The sequence below is a fragment of the Solanum stenotomum genome, chromosome 2 (genome assembly GCF_019186545.1).
Source record: "Solanum stenotomum isolate F172 chromosome 2, ASM1918654v1, whole genome shotgun sequence".
NCBI lineage: Eukaryota > Viridiplantae > Streptophyta > Magnoliopsida > Solanales > Solanaceae > Solanum > Solanum stenotomum.
In genome coordinates, this window is record NC_064283.1 from 57,265,953 (window position 1) to 57,292,532 (window position 26,580).

Genomic DNA, 26,580 nt, shown 5'->3' on the forward strand with positions numbered 1-26,580 from the left:
CTTCCATCTTTATCAGTTAGAGGCTTCATAGATAGACAATAGAGTTTCAGAAGTGTCTTCATTTATTTTGTTAAATGTTTTGAAGACTAAAGTTGCCTTTTATGGCGAGTTGTATATATATTCTATTATACAGAGTTTTCTTTTGAGTTAAAGATTTGTAAAGTTGAGTTTATAAACTCTTATTCAGTTTTAAGCTCTTGTATGCTTAAGTTAGTATTTCGCTTGGAGTCAGCCAGGATGAGGGTTCGCTTGGGGACCAGCAATGGTCTTCGAGTGCCGGCCACGTCCAGGGTGTAGGCTCGGGGCGTGACAGTTTTTTATGCAAATTAAATAAAAGTATGTGGTGCATTACAACTAATTATAATTTTTTGGAAATATTATCTAACTACACATCATTTATTATCATATTTTCTTATTTTTCCTACCATTTCATAAAATATCAAAAATCCCCTTTTTTGCTCATTAATCCTTTTTTCGGATACATTAATTTGAAATCTTCTACCAATGATTTTCCTTCCTTTTTTCACTCCACAAATCTCTCCACAATTACTTTCATTAATCTAATTTTGAATTTCAAATCGTTTCTTTTTCCAATAAATGATTTCAAGTTATTTAAGAGGTAGATTTCTTTCAATCACTTCAGTTTTTGATTTCTTTTATATTTTTTCATCTTAAAAAATTACTGAATCTTTTACTCTCGGTCTCTTTATGGAAGAGAGGCGGAAAAACCTTGCTAATGCACATAATTCATCTTGGAGTGCATTTGAAATGGTTCCAGAAATTTCTAATGGCGGTCTTGATACACTTCATTCCGTTGGTTCGATCTTTCAGTTTTTTGGGCTTACTTTCAATGTTTCTCGCTTATTTTGATTCTTAAATTAGTCTTTTTGGGCTTACTTTCAATGTTTTATATGTGATAGAAGTGTGTCTCGGTGTTAATGAGCATGTTTCTTACTCTTCTCCACTTAACTATTTAGTTCTTTTGTGCAACCAGTTTTGAACCTGTGTTGTGTGTCGTATTTGAGGATTAAATGTTCCATAGATTATAATTATTTAGACATTCTCTCGAGTCCAGGAGGGTTGTTGGTACACAGGTCAAAACTCGGTAGATAATGAGCATGCTTCTTTGTTCTTCTCCACTTAATAGCAAAGCTTTTGTCTACAACAGGATTTGAACACTGGACGTGTGCTTAACCTACACATTATGTGTTACGCTCTTACTACTAGATCAGAATTGTGGGGCAGACATCTTCTTTGACTCTTGACATATTTACTAAGGGTATCAAAAGAATATGAAAAATCACCTGAATTTACTCTTATCATATTTTAGCAGTAGCCTCTTCATTTTGAATGAACGGCTAGAAACTAAAAGTACAAAAAAAGATGAGTTCTTTGAAAAGTTAAAAGGTGGTAGGGTAATGCCTCTCATCCACTTGTTTGGTGGCTTTAAATGAATAAAAGATAGAGTTATAAAATGCACATTCAAACTATCACTTTTTCGCAAGATTCATATCTCAATTATTACTTTTTTTTTTAATTAAAATACACATTGATACTGAGTTGATCTATATATGTCTATTATCAATTGGTAACAAATATTTGATCAGCTCACCATCGATTGAGGTATGTTTTTGACTATTAATAGAGATGCAAAGCATAAATGAACTTGGAGTGCACGACAGACAAATAAGTCAAATATCATTTCTATTCCAAATTGAATAAATTTCAATAATCAACCTATGGCGTACTAACATACGAAATTGTCCATAATGACAAGAATAAAAAATTACTATATTTATTTTGTATGTTTATATAAACCTTTCAATACAACTTCACCAAACTCAATCATCAAAGTTTTCATCAATTTACTTTTACTTCAATTCTCAATACTTGTTTTTTTTTCCTTTCTCCATGGATAACAATCTTGAAATGTTGAAAAAACAAGAAAATGAAGTAGCTATAATCATGGTTCCATTTCCAGCACAAAGCCATCTCAATCAACAACTTCAACTAGCCTTCATATTTTCCTCATCATATGATCTTCCTGTCCACTTTATTGGCTCAGCTACTCATTTAGGGCATCTCCAACCCTATACTCTATTTTACTCTCCAAATATAGAGTTCTGTATTTTTTCAGACAATCAGCTCCAACCCAATTCTCTATTTTACTTTCTAAAAAAGAATTTTTTCTCTCTCCTCAATATTATATTATTATTTCTATTTCATTTTTATTTTCTTCTTTCATAGATAAATCCTTTATTTTTCCCCAATAATTACTTATATAATTTTTATGTGATATAAATTTTTTTTTTCAAATTTTTTATTTAATATAAAATTATGTTTTATTCTAATTTTTTAAATAACATAAATTGCAAGAAAATATTATATAATATACAAATTAATGGATAAATTCAAATAAACGTGAAATACAATTACATAAACTCCCAAAATTTGAAATTATTACGTTGCTCTCATAAATACTCTATTAATGCATTAAGAAGTTCAAAATGAGCATTTTTGTCCCTATTTTTTTTTTATCTTTAGCTAAAAATTGTTCAAATCGGAGATTTTCATCTACCACCATTTTTGTCGTTGGAGTTGGAGCCTCTACGACATCTTGAATTGGTGCATTAGGATCACATTCATCCTCAGTTATCATGTTATGCAGTATAATACATGTAGTCATTATATCATGTAGCACTTCCTTTCTCCAAAAACGTGACGGTCTTGCAAAGTGTGATTGCAAAACTCCGAATGCACGTTCAACATCTTTTATGCATGATTTTTGTTTTATCGCGAATTAATTATTATGTTATGTATTGTATTATATTGTTATCTTGTATTTAAATTATCATATTATGTATTGTATTTTCAAACTAAAATCTTCATCTTATCATTTTAATTTTGTGTATTCTTTACAGTGAAAATTAATAATAAAATAAAATTATATTATTGACGAAAATTAGAAAAAATTAAAATACTATTAATTCGGGATGAAAGTAGTATATATTAAATAATATACTTTTAAAAATATTATATTACATTTAAAATGAATTGTGAATATTTGATATTTAATTAATGACATTATAGTAAAATAATATGTTAATTAGAAGTAATAGAAATAATAATAAAATAATCAAAAAGTGAAATAGAGAGTGTGAATAGTTCTCCAAATTTGAAGAACTACTATTCACCTCTCTACATATGAAGAATAGAGAGTGATATGGAGGTGGGTTGGAACGCCCATTCTCTATTTTACTCTCCAAGTATAGAGAATGGAGAGTAAAATAGAGGTGGGTTGGAGATGGTCTAATTATAGAATATATGTAGACTTAAATCTAGTAATATACATAGCTATATTTAGGTAGCAAATTTATAAGAATCACAAGAATCACTGTTGATTCATAGGAATCAATCTTAATTTCTTTCCTTAGTTAGCACCTAATGTATTGTATAGATTCCATGCTAACCGACTGTAATAAGACAACATTTCTATTATATTACATGGTATCAGAGCCTATTGGTTTGTGTCGTTTTGGCTGTGCTACGGAAGAAGTTTGGATTTTTAATCCACTGATTTAGAGTGGTCAGTCTGTGTCACCGCCACCACAGAAGGAGGTGGAGTATATTTTTCGGCCAAACCAGTCCTCTCTAGCATCTGGGTGTAAAGCGAGTGACTGTCACACACTGCTCGTACAGTTTGCCTATTCATCATGCACCGGCACATGAAGGTGTATGTTCTGACTGAATTGGGTAGGCTTTGAATTTCCAGCGTCGGCTCGTCATTTCCGGCGAATCTCAGGTCTGTTCTGGTTTTAAAACTCGATTTGGAAAGTCTGCTCTTCACTTCCAGGTTTGTATCTGTTCTGCGACATTGAATCTGGTTTGTGATTTGTGGTTCCGTGGCTGCTAGCTTCTACTTCAGTTCAGATAATTGGTGTTGTGTGGATAAACTGCTGGTTCATGATTTCTTTTTCTGAACTACTTATTTAGGGATTTTATTGTTCGTTGCTTACTCTAATCTACTGGTCAAGTAGTCAATTTCTGGGTCGACAATTGGTTTCTTGGTTGATAAAATCATTTGACTCTATTCATCTGTGCTTGTGGGGTCATGAACTAACGTACATGCTTCTGGTTATACTTGTTGTTGATGAGTTCATATGCTACTAAAATATTTGGAGGAAATGACTAAAATTGTGACTCCTATATCTTCGGATAATTTTGGTTTCAGTAGAAGAGTTTGCAAAATTCTCACAATATCAAAACTTACAAAACAAATTTGTTTCAGTTACTACACTTGTTGAGTCGGGAAAAACATGCCTTATATACTCTTTGAATAAATGGGTGATCGATTCAGGTGCCACCGATCACATGACAGGTAATCCTAATATATACTCTGGCTTTCGATCACATGGAGCACTCTCTCCTGTGACAGTTGCTGATGGTTCACTCTGTAAGATTATATGATCTGGGACTGTAAAACCAACATCCTCTATTACCTTGTCATCTGTATTAGGTCTACCAAAGTTAGCCTTTAATTTGATGTATGTTAGTAAGCTTACCAGAGATCTAAACTGTTATATCTCGTTCTTTCCTGGTCATTGTTTGTTTCGTGATTTGAAGAGAAATAACGTTATTGGAAAAGGACATGTATCTGATAATCTCTACATTCTTGATGAATATTGGGAGCCTTGATTTGCTGTCTACTCTAGTGTCATGTCTCCATTTGAGGCATATTGTCGATTGTGACATCCTCCTTTGCCTACGTTGAAGAAGCTTTGTCCCCAATTTCAGAATATTTCTTCAGTGGATTGTGAGTCATATCAATTTGCCAAACACCATCGTAGCTCAACAAATCCAAGGATTAATAAGCGGGTGGAGTCGATTTTTGAGTTAGTTCATTCTGATGTTTGGGGACCATGTCCTGTGTTTTCAAAACTGGATATAAGTATTTTGTCACATTTGTGGATGATTTCTCTCGAATGACTTTTATTTTATGAAGAGTCGTTCTGAAGTGTTTACTCACTTTTGTGCCTTTTGTGCTGAGGTTAAAACTCAGTTCAATACTTCGGTGCTATTCTAAGGAGTGATAATACTAAAGAATATATGTCAGAATTGTTCCAGACCTACATGAGACAACATGGTATTCTCCATCAGACTTCATATGTTGATACACCCTCTTAAAATGGAGTTGCCGAGAGAAAGAATAGGCATCTACTTGAGACAGCTCGAGCACTTTTGTTCCAAATGAAGGTACCTAAACAATTTTGGGCCGATGCAGTCTCTACAACTTGGTTTTTGATTAATTGCATGCCATCGACTGTAGCTTGTTGGTAATGTGCCTTACAAAGTTCTTTTTCCAAACAAGTCATTATTTCCAGTGGAGCCTAAGGTGTTTGGAAGCACATGTTATGTTCAAGATGTTCAGCTATCTGTTACCAAGTTGGACCCTAAACATTAAAGTGTGTTTCTTGGGTTATTCTCGCCTTCAAAAGGGGTATCGATGCTATTCTACTGAGCTTGGTAAATATTTGGTGTCAAATGATGTGGTATTTTCAGAGATGAGACCATTCTTCTATGCACCTTCTAGTTCAACAACTCAGGGGGAGAAATATGAATGGTTAGTCTATCAAGTTACCTGTGTTGTGACAAAACACCTGTGTTGTGACAAAACAATCATATGATGTCCTTCAATCTTTTAGTTCCCCTATTGAACACCATTTGACTACTGGGCCTACATCTTCTACTCTGGCAAGACCTCCAATTGTTCAAATTTATTCAAGAAGATGAGAGATCGGTGATACATGTTCTGCATCGGCTCCTTTGTTATTAAATCTTTCTTCACCCAATCCTTCAGATGATCTTGATCTCCTTATTGCTCTTCGCAAAGGTAAAATGACTTGTCATTCGACATATTCCATTGCTAATTTTGTTTCTTATGACCTTTTATCCTCTACGTCAAGGTCCTTGGTTGCTTCTTTAGACTTTATCTTTGTACCCAAAACAATGAAGGAAGCTTTGAATCATCCTGGATGGTATGGTGCGATGCTTGAGGAAATACATACCTTAGAGGAAAATCACACGTGGGATTTGGTGGATTTACCTAGTGAGATGTAAGTAGGTGTTCACAGTTAAAGTAAATCCAGATGGTTCTGTGGCAAGACTTAAGGCCAGGCTTGTGGCTAAAGGGTATGCACATACTTATGGGGTGGATTATTCAGACACTTTCTCTCCAGTTGCCAAACTTACTTCCGTTCGTTTGTTCATTTCTCTAGCTGCCTCTGAAAATTGGCCTTTACATCAGTTGGATATAAAAAATACATTCCTTCATGGTGATCTTCAAGAGGAAGTATATATGGAGCAACCACCTGGTTTTGTTGCTCAAGGGGAGTATGTGAGAGTGATTTATTTGAAGAAGTACTTGTATGGCTTGAAACAGAGTCCGTGAGCTTGGTTTGGGAAGTTCAGCGAGGTAGTCCTAGAGTTTGGGATGAAAATGAGCAAATGTGATCACTCAGTCTTTTATCGACAATCAGCAGTTGGCACTATCCTACTAGTTGTGTATGTTGATGTCATTGTCATCACTGGAAGTGATTATGTGGGGATCTCTTCCCTCAAATCTTTTCGGCATACTAGGTTTCATACGAGAGACTTGGGTCAATTGAAATACTTTTTGGGTATAGAGGTGAATAGAAACAAGAAGGGAATTCTGTTGTCTCAGAGAAAGTATGTTCTTGATCTTCTTACAGACACCGGAAAGTTAGCAGCTAAACCTTGCAGTACTCCAATGGTTCCCAATGTGCAGCTTATGAAAGATGACGGCGATCTCTTTGATGATACCAAGAGATACATGAGGTGTATTGGGACATTAAACTACCTCAGTGTGACTCGTCCGACATTGCTTTTGCAGTAAGTGTTGTCAGCCAGTTTATGTCCTCGCCTACAATCAATCATTGGGTAGCTTTGGAGCAGATTTTATGTTACTTGGAAGGATCCCCTGGACTTGGGATATCGTATAACAATTATGGTCATACTCGTGTTGAGTGTTTTGCAGATGCTAACTATGCCAGATCTAAAATTGATAGGAGATCGACTACAGGCTATTGTGTCTTTGTTGGAGGGAACTGTTGCTCCCAATTGCACACGCAAGTGTACTCGGTCGCGCAAGTAATATAGTGGCTCTTAAAAGAACCAGATTGTCGAACCCAAAGGACTTGTCAATTAACTATTTTTACTAAATTATACTGATCTAATTTATTTAGTTAAGAGAACCAAAAGAGAAGAATACAAGAACAAAATAATAAAATTACTTACAATAGTTGGAAAATCCCAGGGCTGCAGCATGTGTAGAATTTCATGCATCATATTTTTGGCTTAGAATTAATTTCAGTTTTCAAGTTACTGGTTTATAGGGTTGATAGTATGGTCTGGGTGGTTTGCCTCTCGCCGCCTTCCCCAATTAGCCATCTAACTATATCGTTGAGCGGGGATAGATAAACTAACTGGCGAACATTTATATTTCATCCTTTTTCATAACCAAGCAAGGTGTTCGTTTGGGCGTCACTCCTGAACACTAATCACCTCAATCTAATGGGTGAATCGAGCTCTCTATATACTCTGGTCTATCTAATCCCTCCTCGTTCGATTTTAAGATTAAACAATATATTTATCTCATGGTGATCAAGTACAAAATACTAAAACAAGAATATAGAAGTAACTTATAATGACAACCAAGAATTAATTCGAAAACCTTAAATAATCAACATTGATTCCGTAGCTACAGCCCCAGAACAAGGGCTTTAGCTACTAATCTCTAAGAAAATAAGAAGAAGAAGAAGAAAAGAACCCTAAAAAGTATTGACGACTTTCTCTTCAAAAGTGCCTCCTCCTTATTCTATATTGGTTTTTTTTTTCCCAAATAATTATTTCTATGGACTATTTATAGATATAGAAAACCCTAAATAAAATAATTGAGTCCAAAACAAATTAGGAATTCAAAACCATAAAGGAGTTGAATTCCTTTTTATTTTCGGCGTGAACCAGTGCTCCACCGCCTTCAACATGCTGTTGCGGCTCTTCGGTGACTGTCACGTGGAATTTTCCAATTCCAATTCCAATTCTACTTCAACCTAACATATATATTATTTTAGAAAGTTTAATCCATTAAGCTACCTGCTTGATTTCCTTCTTCAACTTTTCATATTTAATTTGTTTTAGCTTCAAACTTCTTCAACTTTACACCAATTTACTCCTACAAATAAAATACACTATTTAGCACAATTCATAAAATCCATGATAAAAAAGGACAAATATAAATAATAAATGTGAGGCAAATGATGATTAAAATATATGTTTTTGGCCTCACATTAGGAACCTAGTTTCATGGAGAAGTAAGAAGCAAAGTGTTGTATCTCAATCTAGTGCAGAATTTGAGTACAGAGCTATGTCACAGTTTACATGTGAGAATATGTAGATACATCATCTTCTAACTGAAATTGGGTTGGATCATCATACACCATCAAAACTTTGGTGTGATAATCAAGTTGCCTTGCATATTGCCTCAAATTCGATGTATCATGAAAGAACTAAACATTTTGAGGTTGATTGTCATTTTATTCGTGAGAATACTCAGGAAAACTTGATTTCCACTGGCTAAGTGAAGACAGAAGAGCAAGTAGCTGATTTACTCACAAAGGCATTGAATGGAACTCGAGTTGATTATCTTTGTAACAAGCTGGGCATGATCAATATATATGCTCCACCTTTAGGGGGAGTGTTATAGAATGTATATAGACTTAAATCTAGTAATATACATAGGTATATTTAGGTAGCAGATTTATAGGAATCAATGTTGATTAATAGGAATCAATCTTAATTTCTTTCCTTAGTTAGCACCTAATGTATTGTATATGTTCCCTGCTAACCTGCTGCAATAAGATAACATTTTCCATTAGATTACAATCATCAAGCTCGTGTTCAAGCCAATGGGTTAAATCTGTCAGACATAGCCAAAATCCTCTTCCATGATATCCCAACACCTGATTTTGCCTCCCCTGCACCTGATCCTAATGCATTCACCAAATTCCCATCGCAACTCTTACCATCTTATAATGCTTGCACCCTTCTTCGCGACCCTATATCTTTGTTATTTTGTGACATCTCCTCTAAATCAAGACGAGTTGTCGTTGTTCATGATGTTTTAATGTCATATAATGTTCAGGATGTTACTTCTTTGCATAATGCTGAGTCTTATAAATTTAAATGTGTTTCTGTTTTCTTTATGTATTCTAGTTTTATATGTGTACCTAATGGAATGCCTATTCCACTTGATGAAGATTTACTTAAAAAGTTACCTATACTTGAACCTGATGCACCAGAAGAGATCAACAAGTTAGTTGAGTTTCAACTTCAGTATAGAGATATAAGAGCTGTTGATTTATACAATTCAAACAAAATACTTGAAGGTATTGTTATGATTTGTCCTTATTTTCTATCATATTTGGTTAATCCTTTCTTGGCGTAAAAGGTTAGGGTAGAAGGATAGTCGGCATCAGTGCACTGTCTTGATGTTCGTTCACATTAGTAGTCGTAGTATTACTCCTGTAGTTTCTTGTACTTTGATTTCTGTTACTATCTATTGTTTCTTGTAGCTGATTATTGTATTGTTTTATTGTAGTTTCTGTTCTGCTACTATCTGCTATTTTTGTTATTATTTGTTGTTTCTTGTACTTCCGCTACTTCTTTCCCGAGACTACTTTGGACTGTGTTTTCTTGAACCAAGGGAGTCTCTATGAGGTAGGGGTAAGGTCTACATAATCTCTACCCTCTCCAAACCCCATTTGTGGGACTACACTGGGTATGTTGTTGTTGCCTTTCTTGTAGTAATGTTTTAAACTTCTATAAATTGAAGATCCTTTCTTTCCTACAAGAATACCATAACATACACAATGTAGTCGTTAAAAAGTTGTGCAATTATTAGCTTCCGCATGATGTCCTGATTATTTCAATTCCAACAAGTATAATGGAAAAATTTGCAAGTACACAAAACAAAAAGCAATGGGAAATTAGACCGATTCTGCCTGCTAAAGTAGATCATGTATCATATAAGAGAAACAAATGTTCAGATTGGCTTGATAACCAACCTCCAAGATTAGTTCTTTATGTATTTTTTGGATCATCAACTACATTTTCTGATAAAGAAGTGATGGAGCTCATGATGGGACTAGAGCGTAGCAAACAGAAGTTCGTATGGGTGTTTAGAGATGGTGAAAGAGGTAATATTTTTAGTGAGGAAGCTAGAAGATTTGAGTTGCCAGATGGGTTTGAAGAAAGAATAGAAGGTTTCAGGTTAGTGGTCAGAGAATGGGCGCCACAACTTGAAATCTTGGCTCATTCTTCCACAGGGGGGTTCATGAGTCATTGCGGATGGAATTCTTGCATAGAGTGTATTACTGCGGGGGTACCAATGGCTGCTTGGGCTATGCATTCTGAACAGCCACCTAATGCTTTCTTTGTGACAGAAATCTTGAAAACAGGCCTTCTCGTTAGGGAGTGGAAGAAACACGAGGAACTTGTCACTGCATCCGCCATTGAGAATGTTACGAGGAAGTTAATGGCATCAGAAGAAGGCGACAAGATTAGGAAAAGAGCAGAAGAATTGGGAGCATCAGTAAGGGAGTCCAGAGAAAGGAGGTGCTTCTCAACTGGAGTTATATTCTTTCATTGCTCATATTACTAGATAGACTTGCTTTTCACAACTAAAAATTTATGTTTTGTAATGCTCTACTACAACTGAATAATCGAACAACGTATTAGGTTCTTGATTAACTCTAGTACATACCAACTGAGGAATGTAAACAGGACCATTAAGAGAAAAATACAAAGCAATAACTCACTGATAGCCATAGAAGCCAGACAAGTGACAGATAAACTTGAAATTTCTGTTGAAAAGTAAGTCTATCTTGTGATATGCACGATAAAAGAATCAGGATCTATTCGAGAAGAACCCCCTTTCTCTGTGAAACGCCTAACGGCTTCTCCCAATTCTTCTGATCTTTTCCTAATTGCATCACCTTCTTCTGATGCCATCAACTTCCTAACGACTTTCTTAATAGTGGATGCACTTACTGGCTCCTCGCGTTTCTCCCACTCCCTTACAGCCAGGCCTATTTTCAGTGATTCCGTCACCAGGAAACCATTTCTCGGTTGGTCAGAGTGCATAGGCCAAGCAGCTATAGGCACACCCATGGTAATACTCTCTATACAAGAATTCCATCCAGAATGACTCATGAACCCCGCCTGTGGAAGAATGAGCCAAGATTTCGAGTTGTGGTGCCCATTCTCTTACCATTAAGCCTACTTCTTTTACCCTTTCCTCAAACCCCTCTGGAAGCTCAAATCTTCTAGCTTCCCTGGTAAAGGCATCTCCTCTATCGGCTTCTCTCAACACCCATATGAACTTCTGTTTGCTTTGTTCAAGTCCCATCGCTAGCTCCATGACTTCTCTATCGGAAAATGTAGTTGATGTTCCCATTGATATATAAAGAACTGATCTTGAAGGTTGTTTGGTCAGCCACTCCAAACATATATTGTTGGTATTCGATATTTTATCGAGTTTAGTAGGCAGAATCGGTCCAATTGCTCAATGTTGTTTACTTTCTACTTGTGCCAGCAAATCAAGAAACTCACCTTCAATTACTTTACTTGTATTATGGATATCACCTGATTTAATATCCATATATGGACTCTAAATATCCATTAAGTTCTTTATTTCATCAGACAACGCTCCTTCAAGGGGTGGTAGCCTTTTAAGCAATTCTTCTCCAAGTTGGATTGACTTTCAACTAAATAAGCATAAAGAACAGTACAAAGTGACAACTGAAATGCAATTAAATATATTCGATTCAGCATTGGGAAGGGAAGAAATATCCTGAACAATATATTGTTGTAAATCTTACGGAAAATACCTTCATCACGAACAGTTGTACTGAATTCACCTAACCTTATGCTTCACCACGAGCTTTTGTAGGAACTTCTCAAAGATTGAGGTGTGTCGAGGGTCACTGACCTTAAGTATATTTCACCCAGTATAGGTGTTGGGTTTAGCAAGGTGTGAATGGGAAATAAGAAGAGAAAATGGAAAGTGGGGGAACCAATTTTGGAGGGAAAATGAAAAGTCATTGCAAAGTGCAAATGAAAAGTCATTTTTACCATATTGGTAGAAGAAAGGAAATTCTTGTCCTTATATTAGGAAACACTTTCTTTTGTTCTTAAAGGGTTAATAAGAAGGTGCCCCCCGGGCCGTCGTCGTCGCTCGCTCTGCCTCGGCCTCGGCTTCGGCTTCGGCAAATGATTTGATTGATTGTATTTTTGGACAGAAATTATTTAATCAATCTTGTTAATTCATTTCCTTATCTTATAAATTAATTCAGAATGTTAGTTAAATAACATAATTAATTTGGCGCAACAAAATTTATTTAAAATTCACGTGTAACGGTAAAAACATTTTGAAGGGACCTATTCCTTCCGAAAAGTCGTTACGTTTCCTAAAAGACACAAAGTTTTGGAAAAAATGGGTCTGAACAGACGCGTTCCTTGCTGTAAATAGCTATAAATAAGAGGTTTTTTTCCGTTTTTCAAACATTGAAAGTTTTTTCTCTTTGCATACATTTTCTTATATAAACAAAATTGTCGATCGACTGAGTCTGTGTGTGCTCTTGTTGCTGTTCTTGCGTTCGCTGAAGTTATTGAAGTTTAAGGTACCGCTACTTCTCTAACAGGTTAATCCGTTTTATCTTGGGAGGAATTAATCTGCAACCTCGGGTATAATGAGGGGATTAAATTTCTTAAAGAAACACAGTGGTTTCTATGGACTCGGATTAAAAGCATTTCGTCTATTTCATCTTTTTTCTGTTTCTGTATTTTTGAGTAACCTGAATACAAGAGATAACAATCTTAAGAAATTTAATAGTTTCTGTATTTAAGTTTTCTGGTGATTAAAACCTTTATGGTTTTTTACTCTGTTTGAATTTTTAAAATTCATTCGATTAACGATTAAAAGAACATAAAAACTTTATTGTTAAATCAGAAACAACCTATGTAAGGATTTATTCTTTACTGTTAGTATTTCACATACTAAAATTGTCTGCCATTTGTGACAGACAAATGACTAATTCAAGTCAAGTAAATGCTGAAACAGCAAGTGCTGCAGCAACATCGATTGCACACAATCGTTCAAGTACTACCCTAGCACCGGCGGAGAAACCTGCATAGTTTTCTGGAGTCGACTTCGAGAGATGGCAGAAGAAAATGTTCTTCTATCTGACTACGTTGAGTCTGTAGAGGTTCATTAATGAGAATATTCCTATTATGTCGAATGAAACTCCGCCTGAAGAACGATTCTTGGTAACAGAAGCATGGACACATTCCGATTTTTTGTATAAAAATTATATTCTGAGTGGCCTACAAGATGATCTTTACAATGTGTACAGTAATGTCAAAACCTCAAAAGAACTCTGGGATGCTTTAGAAAAGAAGTACAAAACAGAGGATGTCGAAATGAAGAAGTTCATTGTGGCAAAGTTTCTGGTTTATAAGATGATAGACCATAAGACCGTCGTCACCCAAGTTCAAGAATTGCAGGTCAAAATCCATGATCTCCTTGCTGAAGGTATAAATTTATTTAATACATATGTTGGAAATATTTAGTCTACTCTTAATACTCACATAATCTTTAATGTAGGATTGGTTGTGAATGATGCTTTTCAAGTGGCTACCATTATTGAGAAGTTACCTCCATTATGGAAGGACTTCAAAAACTACTTGAAACATAAACTCAAGGAGATGACTGTTGAAGATCTCATGGTAAGACTGAGAATCGAAGAGGATAACAAGGGCGCCGAAAAGAGGTCGCGTGGTAATTCAACAATATCTGGAGTAAATATAGTTGAAGAAGTTCCCACAAAATCAAAGGAAAGAAAGAAAACATCTGGTCCAAAAAGCAATCCTCCTAAGAGGAAATTCAAGGGAAGCTGCTTCAATTGTGGCAAACGTGGTTATACGGCTACTGAATGTCGGGGTCCCAAGAAGGACAAGAAGAAAGATCAAGAAAATTTGGCTGAATCCAAAGGAGAGATTGACGATCTCTGTGCAATGCTTTCAGAATGCAACTTTGTTGGAAATCCAAGCGAATGATGGATAGATACTGGCACCTTATGCCATGTTTGTGCCGACAAAGAATTATTTGCATCATATACTCCAGCACCAGCAGACGAGAAGTTGTTTATGGCAAACTCCGTTGTTGCAAAAGTGGAATGAACATGCAAGGTCCTCTTAAAGATGCATCAGACAAGGTGGTGACTTTGAACATGGTCTCGTATGTTCCGAAATTGCGCAAGAACTTAGTTTCTATGCCAATTCTGACTAAGAACGGATTCAAATGTGTATTTGTTTCTGATAAAGTTTTAGTGAGTAAGAATGAGATGTATGTAGGAAACGGTTACCTCACTGAGGGCCTCTTTAAACTCAATGTAATTTCAGTTGATATGAATAAAGATTCTGCTTCTTCTTACTTGCTTGAGTCTAAATGTTTATGGCATGAACGTTTGGGACACGTTAATAGCAAAACCTTGTGAAAACTGATTAACTTAAATGTTTTGCCTAAATTTGAGTGCAATAAATCAAAATGTCAAGTTTGCGTTGAATCTAAGTATGCTAAACATCCTTATAAATTTGTTGAACGGAATTCATATCCCTTAGAACTGATTCACACTGACATTTGTGACATGAAGTCAACACCAACACGTGGTGGAAAAAATTATTTCATAACTTTTATTGATGATTGCTGTCACGACCCGGAAGCACCCCCAAGTCGTAACAAGGCGTATTCGACCCCGAAGGGGTCTTATACAAGCCACATAGTCATTCATTGCATTCAATAATGATAATATTGCGGAATTAAAAACTTATTTACATCCAAACATTCAAGCTTCATTAAAACAACTTTAAAAACACACAGCGGAAGTCTAAGTCTTACATGGCCATCTTAGACACAATCACAAAACATAAGTAGGGACACGACCCTTTACAATCAAAAGAAGTTCATTAAGTCTATTACAAGAACCTTATCATAAAATTAGAATAGAAAAGTCTTGTCTTCGACATATGAGGACATACCACAAGATCTTGGAAGAACTTCAAGTTCCAAGCTTACTATAGAACCCGCTCACTTTCCGGAACCTACACTAGTAGAAAATAGAGAAATATGGAATTAGCACAATTACGTACTAAGTATGATGACCATGCAAAACATGCTTTAAAAGGGAAATTTTTGGCTAGAAACCATGCATTATGCCACTTTTTGAAATATCATGAACAGTTGCATAAAAGACATACAAGACAAGCATAAACATCAAGTAAGTCATAATATCACCTTTAAACAATATCAACATGAAAACCTTTACCTTGGACCTTCACCTCAAGCAACCCTTATGCTATACCTCGTGCAATGTATGGATGGCGTCCCATACCACCATCCATACTAAGGCACCACATTTAGGTCACTTAAAGTAACTTATCATTCCTTTCTTTCACCTTTGCACAATATTCATACATAAGAGGTATATCATTAATTAAGACATGACAAGGGAAAATAACTCATAATATAACCCAAGTATAGCATGCATCTCATATTAAGCATTTGAGAGCCAACATTCTTTAATAACCTTATTTAGGCCACAATTGTGTCACATACATTAGGATTTAGAGAAACTCACTATGACCCTCTCCAAGCCTACTCGTGCAATGTATAGGTAGCATCCCATACTACTACCTACACTTTGTAGAGCCTATCAAGAAACCATAATGAAATCTCACATGATGGGAAGTAAGCATTTAACCGACATAGACCATGAGAGCTTGTCATGGAATCCGGTGTCATAAGTCCCCACACCGTAAAGAGGTGGTCTACTTGCCTAAGGAAGACCGGTATATATAGCTTAATGGATCCACTAGCTACCTATGCGGGCACATAGTTTATGGGATAAGGTAGACGATCATTGAAACTCATGCCTAACCATTGGGGGAGTTTCCATCTAACCAAATCCACTCGGTGCTTAGCCTACATTCCCATAGAATAGTTCGTTACCTTGACATTATCACATATGAGAGGTGCCATTGGCCTACCAACTCCAAATTACATTCATTAACACGTGAAAGGGTGCTTTAAGCCTACCGTTTCAAGGTTCATTTAGGAAAGCTCATTAACTCCTCTTGAAAGGGTGCCATGGGCCTACCGGTTCAAGTCTCATCATTAACCTTCATGGAAAGGTGCCATAGGCCTACCGACTCCAAGGTTCATTACTATCATTAATGGAAGGGTGCGATAAGCCTACCGATTCCAAGGTTCATTATTATCATGAGTGGAAGGGTGCTACTAGCCTACCGATCCGAGGATTCAACAACCAATAATATAATCATTTAAACAAGAAAATGATGCACAAGCTCTACCAATTCGAGATATGCAATAAATTGGAGAATCCTTCATATTCTATCATCAACATTCATGAGTGTCAAATTGAGAAAAATCCTTTCAATAATAACACATTTACGTTCATAACATGATCACATTAGCTCCATTAAATGTCCATTCATAAAAATGTCATGTAACACTTATATTTCTCATACTATGCCTTCAAGGCCATGGTCACAATACATTCCATAATTAAACACCTCCACCATAAGTGGATCAAACCAAGCGAGAACAATTTTTTTATCCATAATATGAGATTAAGCCAACTTACCATCCTCCAAAGCCATAATCAACAACACTCAAGTCCCAACCATCTTTCTTACAACAAGAGAATTCTTCCATAACTTGCCTATAAGGCCACAATCCTCAATTATCCATATACCAACAATTCATCATAAATAGGTATAGAAAACCATATAAATCAACAATACAATCCAATCTAAACACAATTTCATCAACATTAAATCATAGGCATTAAACCCACTTCATTTGCAAATTCTAGGCTTTTAATGAAAACATGGGTTCTTGAAGAAGTTTCATATAAAAATCATCTTAAAATCATAAATAGAACTTCAATTCACCAATATAATGACTTTGAAAACATTTTACCCATGAACCCATACCCAGAATAGAAAATAGAAGTTTTGTTCTTTGAGGACTTTTGAAACCCTTTTGAATGGACTCCTTGAAGGAAAGATAATGAAGGATCAAGGGTCACCATACCTTTGTTAAGATTCCCCAAGAAAATTGATGAAGAAACCACCTTCAATCCAAGCCCTAGCTTCAAGTTCTTGACCTTCTAAAAATGGAGGATTGTAGAGAGAAAAGTATTTGAGAGGAGGTGAGTTCTTTTTAATTCTAATTGGAGTGACTTAAAATGAAAGAATTTGGTCTAGAAGGGTTTTATAATTGCTAGGAAAGGCATATAATAAAAGGGCCTCAACTTAGGAAAAGAAATAAGGACCCACTTAAAAGTTTCCACTAAACCCGTCTAAGCTCGTCCTTGCTGACAGTGCTTCACTATTTTGGGCATAACTTTTTACCCCGAGATCGGAAAAGGGCAAACTCGGTGGCGTTGGAAAGAGGACTCAGATATATTTAATTGGATAGGTAATGGTCCACCTAATTCATTTTGAGCTAAAAGATATGACCATTTAAAGTTGACCCTCACTCCTAACTTAAAACTAAAAACTGTTTTTAGGGGACTGTTTTGAGGGTCTCGGTTCTAAATGATTTCATGACCTAGCTTAAGGTCTTGCTAGCTTATAAAGGTGATTAATGAACTAGCTAATCAACCCCTTAAGCCCTTAAACAACACTCCAAACTTCAACGACAAGACCCTTACAACTTACTAGTTCAAATGACTAGTTTCCGGACGTCACTGTCATTTCTCATCATTTCATCAAGTTCTCAACTCCAAACTCACATGTGAGGCTCTAGTTTCACTAGTTCGTTTTTTTGGGTCGTCACAATTGCACTAGATATTGTTATGTCTATTTGCTAATTGGTAAGGATGAAGCAATATACACATTTAGGCAATATAAAACTGAAGTTGAAACTCAGTTGGATAGAAAGATCGAAATGATCAGAAGTGATAGAGGTGGAGAATATGAATCTCCATTTGCAGAAATATGTTTGGAAAATGGAATAATCCATTAAACTACTGCTCCTTACTCTCCCCAATCTAATGGAATTACATAATGGAAAAATCGAACTTGAAAGGAAATGATGAATGCCTTACTTATAAGTTCAGGTTTACCACAAAACTTGTGAGGGGAAGTTATTCTTACAACAAATCGAATACTCAATAAAGTGCCTCTCACGAAGACACATGTTATTCCATATGAGAAATGGAAAGGTAGAAAACCCAACTTGAAATATTTCAAAGTGTGGGGGTGTCTAGCCAAAGTCTAGGTTCCTATACCTAAGAGGGTGAAAATAGGGCCTAAGACTGTGGATTGTGTATTCATTGGATATGCCTCAAATAGTAAGGCATGTCGATTTTTGGTTCATAAGTCCGAACATCCGGATATTCATGATAATACGGTAATGGAATCAGATAATGCTGAATTTTTTGAACATATCTATCCGTATAAAACTAGACTTAGGTCATCTAGTGGGGGGTCTAAACAACCTCGAGAAGAACCAAAAGAGAATGAAACCAATGAAGAGAGTCCAAGGCGCAGTAAACGTCAAAGGACAACTAGTTCATTTGGATATGATTTTGTAACATTCCTTCTTGAAAGTGAGCCTCAAACATTCAAGGAAGCGATGTTGTCTAGCGACTCAACCTCTTGGAAGGAGGCTGTCAATAGTGAGATTGAATCAATCTTAAGCAATCATACCTGTGAGTTGGTTGATCTTCCTCTAGGGAACAAACCCTTGGGTTCAAAATGGATCTTCAAAAAGAAGATAAAAGATGATGGAACTATTGACAAATATAAAACAAGACTTATTGTCAAAGGCTTTAGACAGAAAAAAGGTCTTGATTATTTTGACACGTACTCGCCAGTGACTAGGATTACATCAATTCGGATGTTAATTGCCCTAGCTGCAATATACGGTCTTGAAATCCATCAAATGGATGTGAAAACCGCCTTCTTAAATGGAGAGCTGGAGGAAGAGATTTACATGGAACAGTCTGAGGGTTTCGTAGTTCCCGATAAAGAAAAGAAAGTATGCAAACTTGTTAAGTCACTTTATGGACTAAAACAAGCATCGAAACAATGACATGCAAAGTTTGATCAAACCATGTTGTCAAATTGATTTAAGATCAATGAGTGTGATAAATGCATTTACATTAAAGACACTCTGGATCAGGAAGTCATTGTATGCCTATGTGTGGATGACATGCTAATAATGAGAAAGGACATTGCTAATGTAAAAGCTACTAAGCGTATGCTCGCTAGTAAGTTTGATATGAAAGATCTAGGAGTAGCCGATTTGATATTGGGAATTAAGATTCACAAAACTCTTAACTGTCTAGCATTGTCTAAATCTTATTATATTCAAAAGGTACTTGAAAAGTTCAAGTATTTGAATTTCAAAAAGGCAAATACCCCAATTGATGTGAACCTTAATCTTGCTAAGAATAAAGGTGGAAAGTGAGTCTCAATTGGATTATGCCAGAGTATTGGGAAGTTTGATGTATGTCATGAATTGTACACGACCAGACATAGCCTGCGCTATAAGTAAACTGAGTCGATACACAAGTAATCACAATCAAAATCATTGATTGGCAATGAAGAGAGTCTTGCGGTACTTAGAAGACACTCAAAACTATGCTTTGCATTACAACAAATATCTAGAAGTTCTTGAAGGATATAGTGATACAAATTGGATTAATGGGTCAACTGAAACGAAATCCACGAGTGGATATGTTTTCACTATTGGTGGAGGAGCAATATCTTGGAAATCATCCAAACAAACATGTATAGCTCGCACTACAATAGAGTCTGAATTCATCGCCTTAGACAAGGCATGTGAAGAAGCTGAATGGCTCTGGAATTTCTTAGAAGATATTCCATTTTGGCCCAAACCAATGGCCCCTATATGCATACACTGCGATAGTCAAGCTGCAATAGGAAGGGCTGGTAGCGTTATGTATAACGGGAAGTCTCGTCACATAAGACGAAGACATAACTCTGTTAGACAACTACTTTCTAGTGGAATTATCACAATTTCTATGTAACGTCAAAGGATAATGTGTCGGATCCACTTACAAAAGGCCTAACTAGAGAGCGAGTTGAGAGATTAGCGATGGGAATGGGACTATGGCCGAGAACAAGTCATCATGACGGTAACTCTACCTAGAAGACTGGAGATCCCAAGATCTAGGATCAAGGAGATAAAACAAAGTCATAAATGACGGTTCAACATTGGTAAAAATTATTTTATGTCCATTCTCATGATGAGACAATGTTCAGTAACCAGGATAAAGGCATAAGGACTTTTTAATGGTTTCTAAGTTTGATACATGGTATATCAAATAGTGTATCTACGGGATAACACATTTAGAAACCACCTATGTAAGTGTGAAATGTAAGCCGTTTCTAGGAGAATCCGATAAGGCCAGTTCTCTAAGCACTTATTAATCAAGATGTGTTCATGGCTTAAACGAACAAAACAATGAGAACCAAAAACAATTCAAGGGTTGATTGTGTGACTTATGTTGTCTAGGTATACACCAAAGCTCGACGGTTCAAAGATATCAAATCTATCGATTGACCGAGTATATCCGATATATGTTCACTACGGAAAGTTTAAAGGAAAACCTACTTATCCAGATGCGATTAACCCTTACTTACAAGACACACAAGTTTTTCATGCATATGTTTTAACTATAGCCATTCCCCATTCATGTGGGGGATTGTTGGGTTTATCAAGGTGTGAATGGGAAATAAGAAGAGAAAATGGAAAGTGGGGGAACCAATTTTGGAGGGAAAATGAAAAGCCATTTTTACCATATTGGTAGAAGAAAGGAAATTGTTGTCGTTATATTAGGAAACACTTCCTTTAGTTCTTAAAGGGTTAAGAAGAAGGTGCCCCTCGCGCCGTCGTCGTCGTTTGCTCGGCCTCGGCCTCGGCTTTGGCTTTGGTTTTGGATTTGGATTTGGATTTGGCAAATGATGTGATTGATTGATAATATTTTTGGACAAAATTTATTTAATCAATCTTGTTAATTCATTTCCTTCTCTTAAAAATTAATTCAAAATGTTTGTTAAATAACATAATTAGTTTGGCGCAACAGAATTTATTTGAAATTCACGCGTAACGGTAAAAACGTTCTGAAGGGACCTGTTCCTTCCGAAAAGTCGTTATGTTTCCCTAAAGACACAAAGTTCTTAAAAAATGGGTCTGGACAGACGCGTTCCTTACTGTAAATGGCTATAAATAAGAGGCCTTTTTCCGTTTTTCGAACACTGAAAGTTTTTCCTCTCTTCATACATTTTCTTACATAAACAAAATTGTCAATCGACTGAGTCTGTGTGTGCTCTTGTTGCTGTTCTTGCGTTCGCTGAAGTTATTAAAGTTTGAGGTACCGCTACTTCTCTAACAGGTTAATCCGTTTTATCTTGGGAGGAATTAATCTGCGACCTCGGGTACAGTGAGGGGATTAAATATCTTAAGGAAACAGAGTGGTTTTTGTGGACTCGGATTAAAAGCATTCTGTCTATTTAATCTTTTTTCTGTTTCTGTATTTTTGACTAACCTAAATACATGAGATAACAATAGGTGTATCCCCCAGGATTCAACAAGCTCTTCTAGTATAAAACTAAGAGCCAGAAATTAACAAAGATTTAATCAAAGAAAACCCAACACTAAAATATATCTTGACGTAGTAGGAAAAACTTATTTAAAAATATGTTCTTTTCATCACTTTTCATCTCTATCTGTTTTCTTAGGAAGAGAAGATATATATGTACATATATACTCAAATCAATTCAACGTTCAAATAATAACGTTCCAACATTAAATATGGTAAAATGTTAATCACTATTAATTCATTAAAGGTCTTGCATTATCATATATTAATGACAAAAAACGGTTAGGCCGTTAAACAATATAATAACATACCTTTAAAGATATAATAAAAATAATGATAAAGTTTAACATAATAACTAATAATTTATTTATAAAACATTTATTTTTGAGATATTATCTTATTTTTCAAACAATTCCCTACATATCTCAAAATGAATAATAAAGAATAGAATAAAGTAAGAAGTTTTGTTGGGTTTTCACATATGAGTCTAATGCATCGAATCTGGTGTTCGTAGACTATGTGAACCAGACCTAGATAAAACAAGAATAAACTTATAGAATAATTTGGTGAAGTTTAGAACTTCTATGAACCAATAATTCTTTTGTAAGTCCAGCGTCTTATTCTATCTCATTATACTCGCACAATCTTTGTCGTTATCGCGGTTTTGTGGTAAGAGGCCATGCACGTGTCCAGGTATTCATGAATGCTCTAGAAATCTGTCACAATTTCATAGAAGCGGCACCACTTCACACTCATATAGGTCCAATCATCAAGTGTATTCTGCAGAACAATACACCACCTATAAAGGATATGACTTGGATTAAGAGCTTAACTCAACCTCACTTTGCCTTGCAGACTGTTGCACTATATTCACACATCATAGGAGGGACATAACTTTATAGTGCTTACTTGATCAACTAATGACTTGTTATTATCCATATGAACCTAATTCATGAGATCTCCAATCACATAGGTTGGGTTACCATCATTGTTGATCTTCTCAAATGACAAAAAGTCTTACTCCCCTCGATGTTTCATTAGTCAGTGAATTGATCAGATTCACCTCCGACTACACATAATTTATTTACGTAAATAATTAATCTCATTGCAGTATTTTCATCACATTGTGTCTCAAACACATATATCTAATTTAGTCACATAAAAATTGGTTGCAATTGGATCACACACTAAGAATTGTCTTAACCACTTAGTCTCATCGCTAATCAACTCCACAACAACTAATTCTAATTAATTGTTTTTATATTATGGCATTCATAAAAATGTACCAACTTCTTTTACATTTTTCATCATATATTGTACCCTTTTTGTACAACAAAATATTCAATTTATTTAGTATTGTACTTATTGTACCTCTCATGTATTACCAAAGATTCTTTTAAAGATAATGTATGAAGAATCAATATCATTTTCAACAACAAGAACATTAGAAGTAATTTCACTTTTAAAAACTCAATAATACTTTATTTTATTTTTTCCAATTCTAACATTGCATTCAATCAAATCACAATTGATTACCACAAATATATATATACAACATTATATTAGGACACAATCAAAACCTTAAATCCCTAAGTTCATAATACATCATTAACAAGTAAGCCCTACACTTTAAAATATTTCATAATAGAAGAATAACCTTTTTCACAATTCATACTATTTTCAACTTTGTATATAACCTGCAAATTTATACATTAAAATATATATCAAAACTGCATCTTAATATTTTTCAATAAATATACGTTCATATGTCTAAAAAATTTATTTATAAATATAATTTGTCACCTCTAATCTTTTGAAAAGATTTTAAACTCTGGATTATAATAAAGACCACATTCAAAATAATTCTCGTGACAATATTATTTTCTTGCACTTACAAATATTAGAAGAAATTTTCACAAATTGAATTCAATTAGCAATTTTCAAAAGATAGCGTTAGCAAGGAATTTAAACATAATTAATATACCAAAGGTACATAAAATATTAAACTAATGAATTTGAATATAAGAATTTACGATATATCAAATTTATTTTATTATTCTAAAATTAAACTAAACAGACTAGAAGTCTAATACGCCAAAAATTATCTCAATCCATCAAGTATATATAACTATTAACATTGTCATGCATCTATCACTTAAAACATTAAGCATAAACAAAAACATGGTTACAAATTCATCAACTCCAAACATGTCATATTTGTCAATACCTTATCAAATTCAAGTAAAATCTTCATTAAACTTTTCCTCATAATTCCACAAGAATCAAACTAGCATAAATATTAAATTCATATGCATGCCACCTAAAATAATGTCAATATTTTAATATGTGAGTTTAATAAGAAGAACTTTTTCATTCTAAGAACTTGAGTAGTTCTAGAAATATATATAAATTTTTCTTCTTCTTCAATTTGGGTGTGGAACACATCAATTTTATTGGGACAAAAATTGCCTACAACTCAACTTTATCACCCAATCTCACACATTAGTCATAAAATTCGCTTGAGAAATGACCACAACAATTTATATCATCTCGCTTAGTACTTGATGGGATTATCATTTCTCCGAATCTTCTACGATCTTAAGGGGTATGATTACTTAATTTCCACACACAAATCCATTAACATATAAACATATAGTTTTGTTATATACCTTATTCATACGAATGCAAAGATCCAATTATCTTCTACTTGTTTTACGAATGGAAATTCGATGTCTCTTCTTCAGTAGAAAAGACCCAAGAACCAGAAAAACTTTACCTCCTCTTCACAGAAAGTGATTTCCCATGATACTCATAAATCAATGTGAGCAATGAAAATTTTAAATGTAATCAGATAGTTTTATCAAAATTTTGTAATTGATTTTCCGTAAAATAAAAGTTAAATATCCTTAAGATTATTGTAAATCTTACAGAAAATACCTTCATCACGAACACTTGTACTGAATTCACCAAACCTTATGCTTCACCACGAACTTTTGTAGGAACTTCTCATAGCTTGAGGCGTGTCGAGAGACACTGTCCTTAAGGATATTTCACCTGGTATAGGTGTATCCCCAGGATTCAACAAACTCTTCTAGTACTCCCTCTGTCCACTTTTATTTGTCATGTTGCGCTTTTCGAAAGTCAATTTGACTAATTTTTAAAGTTAAATTAAATTACTTTAATTCGATATTTTAAAAAAAATAATTAGATATTCAAAAACTATACGAAAAGTACTATAAGTTGCAATTTTTTGCATATTAATATGATGAAAATATACATCGTAAAATGTTGGTCAAAGTTCTTATTGTTTGACTCTAAAAAAGGAAACCATGACAATTAATTGTGGACGGAGGGAGTATAAAACTAGGAGCCAGAAACTAACAAAGATTTAATCAAAAAAAAAAACCAGCACTAAAATATATCTTGACGTAGGAGGAAAAACTTATTTAAAAATATGTTCTTTTCATCACTTTTCATCTGTATCTGTTTTCTTAGGAAGAGAAGATATATATATATATATATATATATATATATATATATATATATATATATATATATATATATACATATATACTCAAGTCAATTCAACGTTCAAACAATAACGTTCCAACATTCACTACAAGAAAACAGTGAATTACATGGGAATTTCCTGGGATTAGTACAAAAATCCGTAGGAAACTTATTATCTTGCAAATTTTCATACTAATCCCCAGAAAAATCCCCAGAAAAATCCCCATGTAATTCACACTTTTCTTGTAGTGATTAAATATGGTAAAATGTTAATCACCATTAATCCATTAAAGGTCTTGCATTATCATATATTAATGACAAAAAACGGTTAGGCCATTAAACAATATATTAACATACCTTTAAAGATATAATAAAAATAATGATAGTTTAATATAATAGTAACTAATAATTTATTTATAAAACATTTATTTTTGAGATATTATCTTATTTTTCCAACATATATGACATAAAAGGATCATGAACAACAATGACTCGTCTCGATTTTGAGGAGATATCACGTAAAAAGGAAGCCATGGGCTCGTGAAGATACAAAGATGCATCCCATAATGGCTGATGATGTAATGGGAATTTGCTCAAGGCATTAAAGTCAGGTGGAGGTGAGGCAAATTCAGGAAGTGGAATGTCATGGAAGTGGAAGATCATATGATGAGGAGATTAAACAGGCAAGTTGAAGAAGTTGATTGAGATGGCCTTGAGCTAGAAATGGAACCATGACTATAACTACTTCATGATCAAGTTCATGGTTTAGTAAATTCTCCATGGAAGTAGAAAGATTGGAGTTTCGTGTTTCTATTGGATCCTCCATGTGTCCTGATTGAGTTTTTTCTCATGGAAGAAGCAGGGGGTTATATAGCAAATGTGTGAAGTTAAGAGGAGGAGTGAATAGCAAATCCATCTCTTTCACATGTCATTTAGATTTGTAACTACTAATTATTATACTATTATTTTTGAATTATTGGATGTTGTTTATGCAGATTAGATAAAAGTATGTGTTGAGTCATGCATTTATCATAATATTTTCTTATTAATCCATATGTCCAACATGAGCTTATTTTATGATAAATGATTTAATTTGTAGATCTTGTAAACTCTCAAATGACAATATATGATTTTGATGTACCATATACATGAAAAGGTTGGATAGCATTTCTTTTGTTCTCTACAACTGCATAAGACAAAAGCCTATGCACTTTTTACCTTTTGATTATCTTCAAACTATCCTCCTAGAGGGAACACACCTTGATTTTTTCATTGC

General features: G+C 34.7%; 1 protein-coding gene and 1 pseudogene across 1 annotated transcript; one reads left to right on the forward strand and one right to left on the reverse strand.

Annotated features, from left to right (window-relative positions):
* Positions 1–9,179: 9,179 nt before the first annotated feature.
* LOC125855359 (zeatin O-xylosyltransferase-like) lies at positions 9,180–10,738 on the forward strand. The gene is made up of 2 exons (XM_049535077.1): positions 9,180–9,519; positions 10,018–10,738. Exons 1-2 carry the CDS (start codon positions 9,203–9,205, stop codon positions 10,736–10,738), a joined length of 1,038 nt encoding a protein of 345 aa, XP_049391034.1. The 5' UTR covers positions 9,180–9,202.
* Positions 10,739–10,956: 218 nt separating this feature from the next.
* Positions 10,957–26,122, reverse strand: LOC125855358 (zeatin O-glucosyltransferase-like; annotated as a pseudogene).
* Between the last annotated feature and the right edge of the window lie 458 nt (positions 26,123–26,580).

Bases quoted from the DNA above. Each gene is read 5' to 3' on its own strand.
- LOC125855359 (XM_049535077.1), top strand. From the start codon at position 9,203: ATGTCATATAATGTTCAGGATGTTACTTCTTTGCATAATGCTGAGTCT. The intron at 9,520-10,017 runs GTAAAAGGTTAG...AATTCCAACAAG, and splicing joins TTGGTTAATCCTTTCTTGGC to TATAATGGAAAAATTTGCAA.